The sequence below is a fragment of the Diceros bicornis genome, chromosome 5, assembly GCF_020826845.1.
Source record: "Diceros bicornis minor isolate mBicDic1 chromosome 5, mDicBic1.mat.cur, whole genome shotgun sequence".
NCBI classification, from domain to species: Eukaryota; Metazoa; Chordata; class Mammalia; order Perissodactyla; family Rhinocerotidae; genus Diceros; species Diceros bicornis.
This window is the reverse complement of record NC_080744.1, coordinates 12832536-12846045: the sequence shown is the minus strand read 5'-3', so window position 1 is coordinate 12846045 and position 13510 is coordinate 12832536. Positions and strand designations below refer to the sequence as shown.

Below are 13510 nucleotides of genomic sequence, written 5' to 3'. Positions count from 1 at the left end.
AGCATCATGGGACTGCTGGAATTTCTGCTCATCTCTACAGCTTCTCAACTTCTGGAGTTTTTTGTTGTTGTTTTGCTGGGTTTCTTGGAGTTTCTGCCTGCTCACATGCAGCTTAGGAGTTGGCAAATGCCTCAAGAGGGAATTGCATATAGATCTTTGGGTTCACTTCTCTTCAGTTTCCCTCCTCTCTGAGATTTTTGCTCCTCAGGTCCCAGCCATTTGGTAGCCCTGAATGCCAACCTCCAATGCCTCTCCTCAACTAAGGCTTGGTCTCAACTCCCTCTTCCAACCTTCCTCATGAGACTTGGCAAAGCCTTCAGGGAAGGAGCCTGGGTGAATGCGGAGCTCACTGAAGTGGGCTTCCTTTCCTCAGGTTTTGTAGCCCCTCCCAAGTTCTCTCTGCTTTGGTGGCTCTCATGCTGTCAGAAAGTAGTTTTGTATATTCTGCCCAATGGTTGTAATTGTTTTCAGCAGGAGGGCTGTTCTGATAAAAGCTACTCTGTGGCTACCGGAACCAAAAGTCTGTTAATATTGTCTTTTAAAATTCTAACTCTTGATTTGCCTCTGATTATGTTTTAAACACTCTTTCGCTTTTACTTTATTTCATCTTCTGATTGACCAGAATATTTGCTTTTTATTTATACAGTTTTGGATGCCTCTGCTTATTAAACCCTAGGCAGGCAGTGTCTAAGCACAGTAGTGAAGACAGACACATTCTAAGCAATGGGGGTAGACTGTTTGCCCTTCACTTGGATCTTCATCAGCCCTTCCAGTTTCCCTAACTAACCCCCCCCAGAATACCACTCAGCAACACTTGCCAATGGTGAGTTCCCTGAATCTAAAAACTATATGCCAAAATCCAGCCCCCTACCTTCAGACAGCTGCATGGCCATTACCAATCTTCTACTGTCTTCCTGAGACTGTTACAAAAATGCTATTTTTCTGGAAATAGAGACAAATTATCATCTTTAGAATCTTGGTCTTAATGATATCATGGGAACAATACATTTTTTCTTGGTATTTGTTTTGATTTGACTGTATTTATTTTCTATATTAATGTGGCCAGAATAGCTGAGTATATGAAACCAGCAATCATTAAATTAAATTCAGCAAACATAAATTGGGTGATGACTATATAAAAAGAACTGTGTGATATACTTTAGGAGCCTCAAAGATGATTTCACCAGTTCCACACATTTAAATAATTGCAAATAGTTACAAATAATAAACTACAGTTTAAGGTACTAATAATGGGAGTAGCTAACAATTATTGCGTGTATATTTTATACCATGTATTATACTGAGTGCTAGCTACACAGTAAAGTAGATACCATTACCTCTGTGTTACAAACGAAGACACTGAATATAATGAGATTAAGTAATTTGCCCAAGGTCCCAAAATTTATACATGGGATTCTAATCCAGGTCTCTCTGATTCCAAAGAGAAATGTGTCATGGAAGAAGAAAGCAGATAAGAGAACAGATGGAGAAAATTATTTCCATTTTGGATAATGAGAGACAGCATCAAAGAGAAGGTAGTACATGAGCTGGGCATTTATGGATGAACAGAATTTCTATAGCTGGACAAAGGGGAAATACCATTCTGGCCTGATGAAAGTGCATGAGAAAAAGCACAGAAAAATTGTTTAAGAAGTTATAATTGGTACAACTTTCCCCAACACTTAGTGGCAACATTTTACTGTCACACAATTTATATGGGTCAGGAACATGGGCATGGCTTAGCATGTGCCCTTGACTCAAGGTCTCTCATGAGATTGCAGTCAAAAACTGTCAGCTGGGCCTGAGGTCTTATTTGAAGTCTTGACTGGTGGAGGATTTACTTCCAAGCTCACTCATGTGTTGTTGGTAGGATTTAGTGCCTTCCAAGTTGTTGTTGGACTGAGGGCCCGAGTTCCTCATCGGCTATTGGCCAGAGCCACCTTCAGTTCCTTGCCACATGGGCTTCTCTGTAGGGCAGCTTACTTCAAACCAATGGAAAAGCAAGACACCAAAAGAGCAAGAAGATTAAGAAAAGGCCACCAAGATGGAAGCCAGTCTTTGATATACTAATCTCAAAAGTGACATCACATCACTTCTGCCATATTCTCTTCACTGGAAGAGAGTCAGTAAGCCTAGTCCACCTCAAAAGGAGGGAATTATACAAGGGCATAAATACAAGGAGGTGGAGATGATTGGGGCCATCTTGGTGGCAGCTTACCACAGGGATCAATGGGAAATCATCAAAGATTTCTGAATGTGCAAGTGACGTAATTTGGCCATTACCAGTCATCCAGGACAAAAACTAGAAAGTCATTCAAAATTTCTCCTTCTCATTCAATACCCCTATCCATTGTTAAGTCATTCCAAGGAGTTTAATTGTCGGCATTTTTTCTTTCTAATGGTACATAAAATAATGGCACATCTTACAATCTTCAATGTCTCCGATTCTATGGGAAAGGATAGGAGGCCTGTGGTGGCTTCTGAGAGAGAAGTTTGCAAATTTGGGTGTAGACAAAAGCCAGACTATGGGGATTGAGGAGTGAATAAGAGGTTAAGAAACATTTTTGTAATCTAACATTTTATTTTACATATGAAGTCAGATCTGAAGTTACTGATATACCTATCCCTTAATGGATTACATTGCAATATTCTTTTAATTTTGGCTCTTTTACAAATAGTGTCATCTGCTGGGAATTTTATTATTTGAATTTTGAAATGCATGTTGACTTGTTCACTGAAAGCTTAAAGAACACAAAATGGTAATGACACCAGAGCATGTCCTTTTCTCTCATTTTGGTTCTTGATTCTTCTAATTTAGGAAGAGCTTTATATAACGAAATCAAAGAATTCATTCATCTAACACAAACTTACGAACTCTGTTTAAGAGTTTCCAAAACTCATCTCGCACTTTATCTCATTTTTTGTTACCACTGAGACTGTCTACATTAGATTTCCTGGTACCCAGGGCTTTGTTTTCCTGTGAGTTCTCTGTGGGCAGACAAGAAGAATTATGAACACAGTGTTTATCAGCAGGAGAACAAGGCCACTGCATATGGCTGGCATCTGCTCTAGGTTTTGGTGACCACATATTTCAACATATATTGCAATCATATGATGATTTTCACCCCTTCCGACAATTCATCCAAGGAACTTTGGTTAAATGCCTTATCTCATGTTTCATGAGGTTTTCCTGGTTATTACTCAATACTCGAGTTGAGTTAGGCAAAGGCACGACAGGTCAAATAGCTGAGTTAAGTCCATGCATTGAGCCTTAACCTTAAACTGCATAATTTAACTTCCTTATGGAGAGGGCTCTGTCCTAAGGATCATGGACCTCCATCTTGGTCTCATGGGATGATGTTGCCACATATTAGAATACATTTTTAGTCCAATTTCATTTGCCCAAGATGGCATTTAAAAAAAATTAAATTGTATTCTTTCAGTGCTGATCTTGGGATCCAATCTACTATTCCGGGAATCTCACTAAACTCCTTTTTGCAGAGGTTTTCCGGTTTGTAGAATGTAACCAACCATACTGTCTGTTCTCCACCTCCCCCAGGTGCTATTCAGCCAATTGAGATGAGATAGGTGACAATGCTCTGAATCCATAATGGGAACAGTGTAAATGTGAGGTGTTGCCTCTATTACTACTAATACCACTATTGTTATTGACAGAGAAGGGAGCATGATGTAGGATGCAGAAGACCTTGGATGAATCCCCGCCCCAACAAATACCAGCTGTGGGATGCTGGGCAGGTCCCTTAACATTCTATCAGTTTCCTGACCAGAAAACTAGAGCTCATACTCCCCACCTTTCTACCTGCCAGCATGCTTGTGAGCAGCAAGTGAGGTAATACAATGGGGGCACAATTCACAAATGGTAAAGGGCCAAAATGGTTACAATAGTTTAGAATATAATCACTGTTACAGCAATAGTGTCTGAATTTTCTCCTTTCCTCCAGTTTCAAACCATCTGAAAGACCTGGAGAAAAGAGAAAGCTGAAGTCATGAGACTAGAGAAAAAATTCATAGACTGATGATGAGAGCAATGTAACTAGGTGACTAAATGGATTCCTAAGCAGGCACTAAGCAGAAGCGATCATAATTAACACGCATGGATTCTCCAATGGCATTTGACTCATGGGATTTACAGAGAAAATATAGCAGTCTGAACTATAACCAATCTAACTAGAGTTTAAGTTTACATGTATGTGTGTAAGTTTATGTATGCCTGCATGTATCTTGCCAATGCTTATAACTTATGTGATCTTTTTCTTTCCAAGGAAAATAAAATGAGGTCAAATTTGCATATGACCAGGGACAGAAGACTTCCTACCAAAAAGATAGCATATTGAATGATGTAATTCCACAAAATCAGAGATACTAGATGAAATCAGTGATGAAGATAAAAATATTAACTCCTTTAACTTTGTCTACATCAAATCATGCCTAAACTATTTTCTACAATAAGATAGTCAGACAAAGATAGAAGAATTTTTAGGAGATTTTCTTTCTCATTCTCATCTGAAAATGTGCAGTTCAACAACCACTAGAAAAAGGATTTTGTTTTTGGTAAAAACATATTTTTTTTTTGCCAAGGTGACTATGCTTCTAGCCCATCAGAAATCCAGAATAAATTAAAACAAAGGCCTAAATATATTTCCAATGGGACATCTCCCATTGACTGTGAAATCCCCTCACCTCGCATTAACACTCCATAAAACATGGGGAATATCTGCTCAGGCTCTGGATTGAGACACCAACCTTTCCAAAAGACAACTACTTCCACCCAAACAACTGGTCCTCCTTTCCTTCTTGTCAGCACTGTGTGCTGAGACAGGCCATGTTTGGTCTCTTAATCAGGCCTTGCTGATGGGCTGACATCACTGCAAACGTTTTCACTTACTCTTTGGCAACAGTTAAATCCTTGCCAAAGGCCAGTCAGTAAGCCAGAAATCATTGTTCGTGAGATGCTGGGGGAGTCGGAGCGTTACTGTCAGCTAGCAATCTGTGGTGATGACAGGAGGGAAATCTAGGAGCTGAAACCATTCTACAGGTCACTCCTTGGGCAGAACAAAAGACCTCTGATTGAGAAAAGGAAACAGAACTCTGGGACATTGAAGCACTTAGGATGCTGCTATCTGAGCACTCTGAAAATTCATTATCCACTTCTTGATTGTAAAGACTACTTTACAACCAAATACATCTTAAATCAACAACTATTTGCCTTAGCAGCAGTGTAAAATAATCTGGTAAAATAGAAATGCCAAATAATGTACCAACGGCTCAATTGTCTGTTTTTTTTTAATATTGAAATAAGCTACTATCTATTCTTCTTCAGTATTCTTTCTTCTTATTCTTCACCTTTTCATTTTCAACCTTCAAATGCTAAATAATCAGAGTTTAAAGTTGTTAGCAATATACCATAAGCTTTCTGTGAAAAGTCATTACATATATATTATGACTGGAAATTTATGAGTTTAGTATACTAAAGCGTTCATAAACCATTTTTAAAAAGAACACAGATCATTCAAGAATAATAATAGTAGGCCCATGCCTGAATTGAGATCATCTCTTTTCAAAACAGGAGATTTGGAAGAAGGAAATGGCTCCAGTCTACAGGATGCCATGTTCTGGACATGGGTCCATCATTTATAAGACCTGCCAGATAAATTTGCTATAGTTGATTCTCCAAACTCTCGCCTGATGTGTTCTTTCTTTTCTGATTTCCCTTTTTTTCCTAGCTAAAGAGAACACCTGTGTCATCGTTAAGAAGCCCAGGCAGGCCAGGGCTGCACTCTGCAGTGTGGGAGCAAGAGCAGCTGGGACTCTCTGCTTTCCTCCTCATCACCACATGAAAACAAAGGAGCAGGGATGTCACGGACAGCATGGTGACTAGGGTTAACAATACTGTATTGTACACCTGAAAGCTGTTAGGAGTAGATCTTAAATTTTCTTACTATACACAAAAAATGATAATTATGTGAAGTGGTGGAGGTGTTAACTGACCCTATTGTGGTAATCATTTCTCAATACATATGTGTATGAAATCACTATGTTTGTTGTACATCTTCAGCTTACACAATGTTATATGTCAATTATACCTCGATAAAGCTGGAAAGAAAACAAAACAAGGGAGCACTCAAGGGAGGTCCAGTGGTACCAGGAAGGGCCTCTTTGGTAAAACAAAAAGGAAAGGAGAGAAGGCATCAAGGCACCAGGAAATGCATCACAGAAGTCACGGTGCACATCTGGCACCTGCCAAAGAATGAATTCACGTGGGCAAACCAGGCTTGGAAACCCAGTCAACACCCAATGATCAATACACAATTGACTTGCACTGTGGATTATCTGTTTAGGAGCCTGAGGTGCAGTCTGTAATTAATCTGAGTGAAAACTCTGCCTTGGTTAAGTGGCAATGAGTCCACAGTGACCCAAGACTCAGCTGTATGTGAAATCCACTGGATCGACAGTGAGAGAAGAGGGACCAGCCCTGGGATCCAGGGAACAGTGATGACAAGAACCACCCCCCCCCCACTCCAGTCTGGCAATCCTGGGTGGATGAGTTGGTTTCTGTCAGATGATGAAGGGGGTCAAGAGAAGAGAGAGAAAGCAGCAGCAACTACTGGGCCTTGTGAAGGTGGAACTTGGTTCAGGTGGTGAGGACACTGATTGCTCAAATAACTAAGATTCCTGGCTGTGGGAAGAGTTAACTCCTCCATCGTCTCTTCAAACCCAATGCTTCCCCTCACTTCCACAAGAGAGCGAGGGACGGTTTCTAGATACTACTTTACTCAGGGAGTTCTCTATAGGGGCAGGTCTTTCTGTTTTCAGAGGTCTTTTCATGTTTGGTTATGGAAACTATTTTTTAAAAAGTAGACCCACTAAGACACCAAATTAAGCCAAAGATCTTGGAGCAAGTTCACCTGTAAAAAGAAAATGTCCAAATCTTACCAGGTTGTTGTTGATTTTGAGTTGTAGACGCCCCACTTCCTTTGTCTGTGTCACAAGCCACTCATTCCCCTTCTTAATGAAAACAAGAGGGAGTGATTATACCCCCTGGGGCTGTGCCATTTATGCCGTCTGAAAGGCACTTAAACGAGTGGCACATTATCTCACACATCTGGAGTTTACCAAATTAGCCAATTACACTGGAGCTCATAAAACGAGGCCTTAAATGTCATTTAACTAGAAAATATTATAATCACCAAGTGGTCTGATTGTAAGATGATACTTGGGGCAGCATCAGTGGTTACAGAAAACAAATCGCGAAACAAAACACAGTTCAAACGCCCCCCAAATGCAACCACATATTTTCTACAGTAATACTTTCTGAAGAATACCATATTTCTGAAGGCACCAGCAATCAACATGTTTCTCATTTGAAACTAAGTTTAATCTGACCTAGCTGTTTCCTAGTTATTTGCCTTGGGCAAACCAAGCCCAAGAATTTTTCCCATAAGAAAACTAAAGAACACGCAGGATGAGAGTAGACTGATGGAAAACCATGAACTTATCAGAGATACAAAGTTGTCAACAAGGGATGGGGCAAGGGCTGGATGAAGAGTCTTGAGTTGTCAGAGGGTTTGTGGTGCTGCCTCAGAATCGACAAGATTTGGTTGGCTGAACATATACTGGTCTCTCAGAGCTTTCATACTTTACTTGAAGGAGGAGATAAAAGCAGCTTTCAATTGCTATGTGATTTGAGGGTGGGAACACCAAAGGCATTTAGAACAGCTATTTTAAAATTAAAGGTTTACAGCCACTACTTCCACATTGTCTTCTTTTCATTCAATAAATAACAAAATTTGGTGTTTAGTGAAAGGTGATATAGTGTACTGGAAAAACGATGGAGGGACTCTCAACAGTGACAAATTCCTTCCCTCTGAGTTCTCTCTTCTCCATTAGAGAACACAGTGATGGCTTCTCTGGTAAAAGCTAACTAAATAGGATGACTCCATATAATAGAAATCCTTACTCAGAATTTGGAAGGCCCTTTTTTTTTTTAACTTAAATTAATTTCACTTCTGTAAAGCTGGGTTGAAAAACTATCTTTAATAAAAGTACAGTGTATCTATGCTTTTAAGAAGAAAAAGAATCTTAGAAGCAGTAAAGGGATTTGGACTCCTGTAATTGAGCTATTGTGTCTTGGAAACTTGTGAATTCTGGGCAGAGAGGTGGGGAATCGTCTCTCTTAAGAATGATGACGAGTACCACTTCCCTTTCTTACAGCGGGAAAATGGGAGATCTGTGCAGATTCTAAGTGTATTAACAGACTTGAATGTTTTAACAACAGAAAAGGACCAGCTTTCAAAACTTTTAACTTGGAGGAGATGGGAAAAACCAGGAGAGATGAATTCTTCTAATTATGCTAATAGTCAAATTGACTTGTGCTATCTTCCCAGAGGACACAGACAAAACTGGCCTCCATGCCCCTGAATGAGAAAAACATTTTTGAAAGCAGAGTGTATCCTAAAAGCTAAATAAGAGAATGAAAAGGAACTGCTTTGACTAGGAAAAAAAAAATTCAACACAGCATGTGTTAAAAGGTTTCTTTTTCTTTTTTTTTTTAACCTAAGGCTATGAAACGCTCTTGCTGTGTATCAAAAGTAACAGGCAGCTTTTTCTTTTGTATTTTTACCAATATTTCCATCTCTAAGACTAGACTTCTCTGGGTTTTGGCTAACAACATGTCCAGATCTAAAGGCATTACAGAAAGAATGTCAATTTGCTCTAGAAGCAATTATACATAAAGTCTAGCAAAAGGCCAATTTTACTACGCAAGGACCACACATACTGTATGTTTGTTATATTACTTGATATCAAAGCAGAAACATCAAATTATTCCTGAAACACACATGAAATGAAGAGCCTGGCTAAGGAACTCCCACATCCAATTCAGAGGTATCTGTTACAGCTTATAGAACTTGGCAATGCTGACACTACTGTTTTACTGGAAAAAGACACTTTTGTTGACTATATAATACACTATGATGTCTTTAACTTTATATAAATTTTGGGTAAAATGAACATGATTTTGATCCCAGGTGTCATAAATGCAGGTATATTATCAATGTATGGCACTTAGGTACCACATCACCAGAGTAATAGGAAGAATTTGCTGATCCTATGTCACTAGGTGACCTCAAAATATTTAATCAGGAATCATAATCATCATTAAAACTTTAGAGGGGGTGGTCTACAGCAGGAATTATCATCTATTTCATTTTGCATCATTATGATGTTGGTACGATGACTTGCACTCATTCGCTCAGTGTGCATTTACCAAGTATCTCTACTCAGTGCCAAACCCAGGCATCAGGAATACAGAGCTAAATGTGACATGGCCCTTAGGAAAATACATTTTTGGAGTGGGAGAGAGGAGACAGAAAAACGAGCACAGTAACGCAGGATGGTGCATGCTATATTTTATATAGCACATGTATATAAAGAAAGAACGACTGGTAAAGAAAGCCTGTGGTAGAGAAAAGATGGTCAGGGAGGGGGAAACTTGAGGGCACTCTTGAATGAAGAGGGGTAGTTTCTTAGGTGGATTAGGAGGTTGGTTTCTCCACGAATAGGGACTAGCATGCAAAGCCATGAGAGTATGCGAGACCGGCGGACTGCAAACATTTGCTATTCCTAGAGCAGGTGTGTGTATGGGGAATGAGCCTGGAGAAGAAGAGAGGGCCATGCTGGAAAGGGCTCTGTATATCATGATGAAGAGTTTAGACTTTATACTGCAGGGCATATTTTTACATATTCCCAAAATACTCTAAAGATATTAAACAGTTATATAAACAGATATTAAACAGTTAAGAATTAAAACAGTTATGATACTGGCATAGAGACATTAATTAAACAGAATAGTAAATGGAGAAATAGAACAGAAAATTCAGATGATGTATATGTGGAAGTTTAATATATGCAAAAGCTAGCATTTCCAATTAGTGAGTAAAGGATGGATTTTTCAACAAGTGGTGTTTGGACAATTGACTAACCATCTGAAAATAAAATTTAATTCTATATACGACATTGCATATTAAAAAAATTCTCAGATGGATTAAAGATTTAAATGTAAAAAGTACTAGAAGAAAATGTTTATAGTCTTGGAGTAGAGGATGTACTTTTTTAATGTGACATCGAGGTCAGCTATCACAAGGGAAAAGATAGATATAATCACAAAATCACAATCTTCAAAAATCACAAACTTCTAAAAGTTGTAAGACAAATGACAAGTTGGTAAAAAATATTTGCAATCTGTGTAATAGTCAAAGAATTAATACCTATAATATATACTGAGCTCCTACAAATCAATAAAAAAATCTAACCGAAGAGAAATGGACAAAGGACACAAATAAGGAATTCATAAAAGAAATGATACCTAATGATATAAAAGCATGCTCAATCCCAGTTACAATCAAAGGAATACTATTAAGACAGTTTTATTTTTCACCTATGAGATTATTAACAGGAGATGCACGTGAGTGACAGATATACCAAATAATGCTTGGTAATGTCCAGTGTTTGAGAGGGTGTGGAGAAATGAGAACTCTTAAATACTAAGGGCATAAAACTGGTACACATTTTTTGGCAGATAATTTGGCAACATCTATGACTTAAAATGTGCATATCATTTGATCCTGTAAGTCCAAAGCTAGCAACTTATTTTATAGAAATATATACATAAACACACAAATGTGCAAAAATAGTATAAGAATATTTATTGCTCTGTTGTTTATAATCGTAAAAATCTGGAGGCAACCTAATGGTCCATCAAAAGGATTAATGTAATAAATTGCAGCATGGAGGAAAAAAAAACTACTATGCTGTTGTTAAAAAGAATATACTGGCATGGAAAGTTATCAATGATATATTTTAAGTGAAATAAACAATTAGCAGAATAGTAGCCACAGTTTAATGTGCCAACAGAGGTAGTGAACTACAGAGGTTAGGAGCATGGACTTTGGGTCAAGCAGACTGGATTTGAGTCCCAGCTCCACTATTTATCAGATATGTAACAGTTACTAATTTCTCTGGGTCTTGGTTTCTTCATCTATCCAATTGGAATAGATCCTAATAGAACCTACATTACAGTTATGAGATTTCCTAGTACATAGTGGAGACTAAATATATACTAGTTACTATTATTATTGTTATAATTTTTGAATAATTATTATTTTCAACAAATTCTCTTAGGAAAACAACTTCCAAAAGCAAATGTAATATCCTTTGGAAAATTATGCTGGATAGAGTCTAATTGAATCTATACATCAAAGACAATTTTAGCTACGTAACCAAAATATTCCATTCATCCAATCATCTAACAGATAGGATAATGAATTTGACACTTCAATTTTTGACATAGATCTGTTTTGACTGAATATTTATAAACCACTATGCAAACAAAGAACACATTTGGATATTATAAAAGTATCAAAATAAAGAACTACTATATTTAGATAGTCCCAGTTATGATAACTTTAAAAAGTCTTAATGGCACAAATTAGAAATTGTCCTCTAGTCATTAAACTGATGATTAATATCCTTTTTGTGGTAGTTTTCATTGTATACCTATTTCGTTTTTAATCATATTATCGGAAGAAATACGAAAAAGTGGGAAGGCACCCTTTTAAGTATTTTTTCCCTAATAAGAATTGGAAAATAAGCCATTCAAAATGAGAAAACGTGTAGAAATACCTTAAAATGTCTATATCAACATAGAGTCTATATACAAAGAACCATACATACCCCTCGGTTCGGAAAATCACTCGAAAGCTGTCTCCTAAGCTTTTATAACTGTTTGGATCAGTTGCACATCTCTGAATCTGGAACCTAGAAACAAAATCAAACAAACAAAAAAATCCAAGTTAAGGATTTTGCCAAATGGCTTGTCTCATTTTTCAAGGTCTTAGGAAATTCAGCTTTTTCAGATTAATCTAAAATATTCTTGTACTTGCTATAGATTTTATTGATTTATTTGCCTTATATAATCTTTACCTTATTTTTGTAGCCTTTAAAATTATATGATATTTCTCTGTACTTTAATAGAAACTGTAGAAAGAGGTTTTTTTCATCTGTTTCTTAGCCAGGCTGATGCTCCCTGAGGCATTTATGCTTTTTTCTTTTGTGAAAAGCATACACAGATGTCATAGATTGTTTTAATGTATAATTCAGAAATCTGAAGATGCATATGAAACAAATATGTAGTTCTATTTCTTATCTTTATTAGTGTTCCTTGATGGTAATTTGATACAAAGGTTAAAAATACAGAACAGCTAATATGGCCTAACTTTTATCCTGATTGTGAATTTGGAATTCATTCTGGCAGACAGGAGCCTGTGCTTAGTGCAAGAGGTGGGGCTGTATTGCTGTACAGTTTGCCATCGTTGCTTCATGATGGAGCAGAGTCGGTCATTAGGGGTAGTTCAGACTACCTGGATCTTCAAAGAAGCACAGTGCTTTGCACATAGTTGATTCTCAATAAAAATGTGTCCCATTTTGGGGGCCGGCCCGGTGGCGCAAGCGGTTAAGTGCGCGCGCTCCGCCGCTGCGGCGGCCCGGGGTTCGCTGGTTCGGATCCGGGCGCGCACCGACGCACTGCTTGGTAAGCCATGCTGTGGCGGCGTCCCATATAAAGTGGAGGAAGATAGGCACCGATGTTAGCCCAGGGCCGTCTTCCTCAGCAAAAAAAGAGGAGGATTGGCGGATGTTAGCTCAGGGCTGATCTCCTCACAAAAAAAAAAAAAAAAAAAAAAAAAAAAAAAATGTGTCCCATTTTGGAGAACTAAATTCCTTTTTTTTCTTCTTTTTGGGTAGGATCATGCATCTCAGAACTCTAACGTTCAAAATGTGGGAGTTTCCAGTACGAAGGTCTGAAATTTTTATTTTGTATTTTGCCCTGGGGTTTGTTTCTAGAGATTTATGACCATCACTCTCATTTCCTCTATGTTCTCCATTTTCTGGTTTCTTTAGTCTGCCTATTCCTTGTGTTTAACTTCCTTGTCCCAATTCTGAGTTAAGGACCTTCTCTCTTCTGCACTTCCCCCCACAATTTTATCAAACATTTTTTAAAACAACTTTCCAAATCTCCTCTAATGTTGTTTACATTAAGATGCTTTTCTCAGATTGTTGGATTTACGACATGAACACAATTTTCTACCTCTAACAATGATATATTTTGTAGTTCTAGGCCCTAGGAAATTATACTGAAAACTGACACATATATCACAGAAAAGGGTGAATATTTTACTTTGACTGAAGCAGTTGGGCAGATGAACAGAATAAGTATATGATAAGACTGGCAAGAGATGCTGGATTGCATTTGGTTTTGTAAAGAGGAAAGTTGCTGAGTGTGACTGTGCAGGCGAGTATCCGTTCTGAGATTAGGGAGCTGAGTCTTCCAGCAGAGCACCTGGCATGTACAAAACCCTAAGAAGATATTTATTGCCTGACTGGTGGATCAGAATGGGAGTATGGAGGGCAGAACAATCATGAAGGCAATCAATAG

The 13510-nt window shown here is 38.1% G+C and overlaps 1 protein-coding gene across 1 annotated transcript in view; it reads right to left on the bottom strand.

The window, feature by feature from the left end:
• The window catches only part of SLC25A21 (solute carrier family 25 member 21), a 458329-nt gene that overhangs the window by 115354 nt on the left and 329465 nt on the right, over positions 1 to 13510 (bottom strand). Inside the window, exon 3 of the mRNA XM_058540705.1 lies at positions 11752 to 11835. Within this exon, the coding sequence (XP_058396688.1) occupies positions 11752 to 11835 (84 nt within the window). The remainder of the gene's footprint in view (positions 1 to 11751; positions 11836 to 13510) is intronic.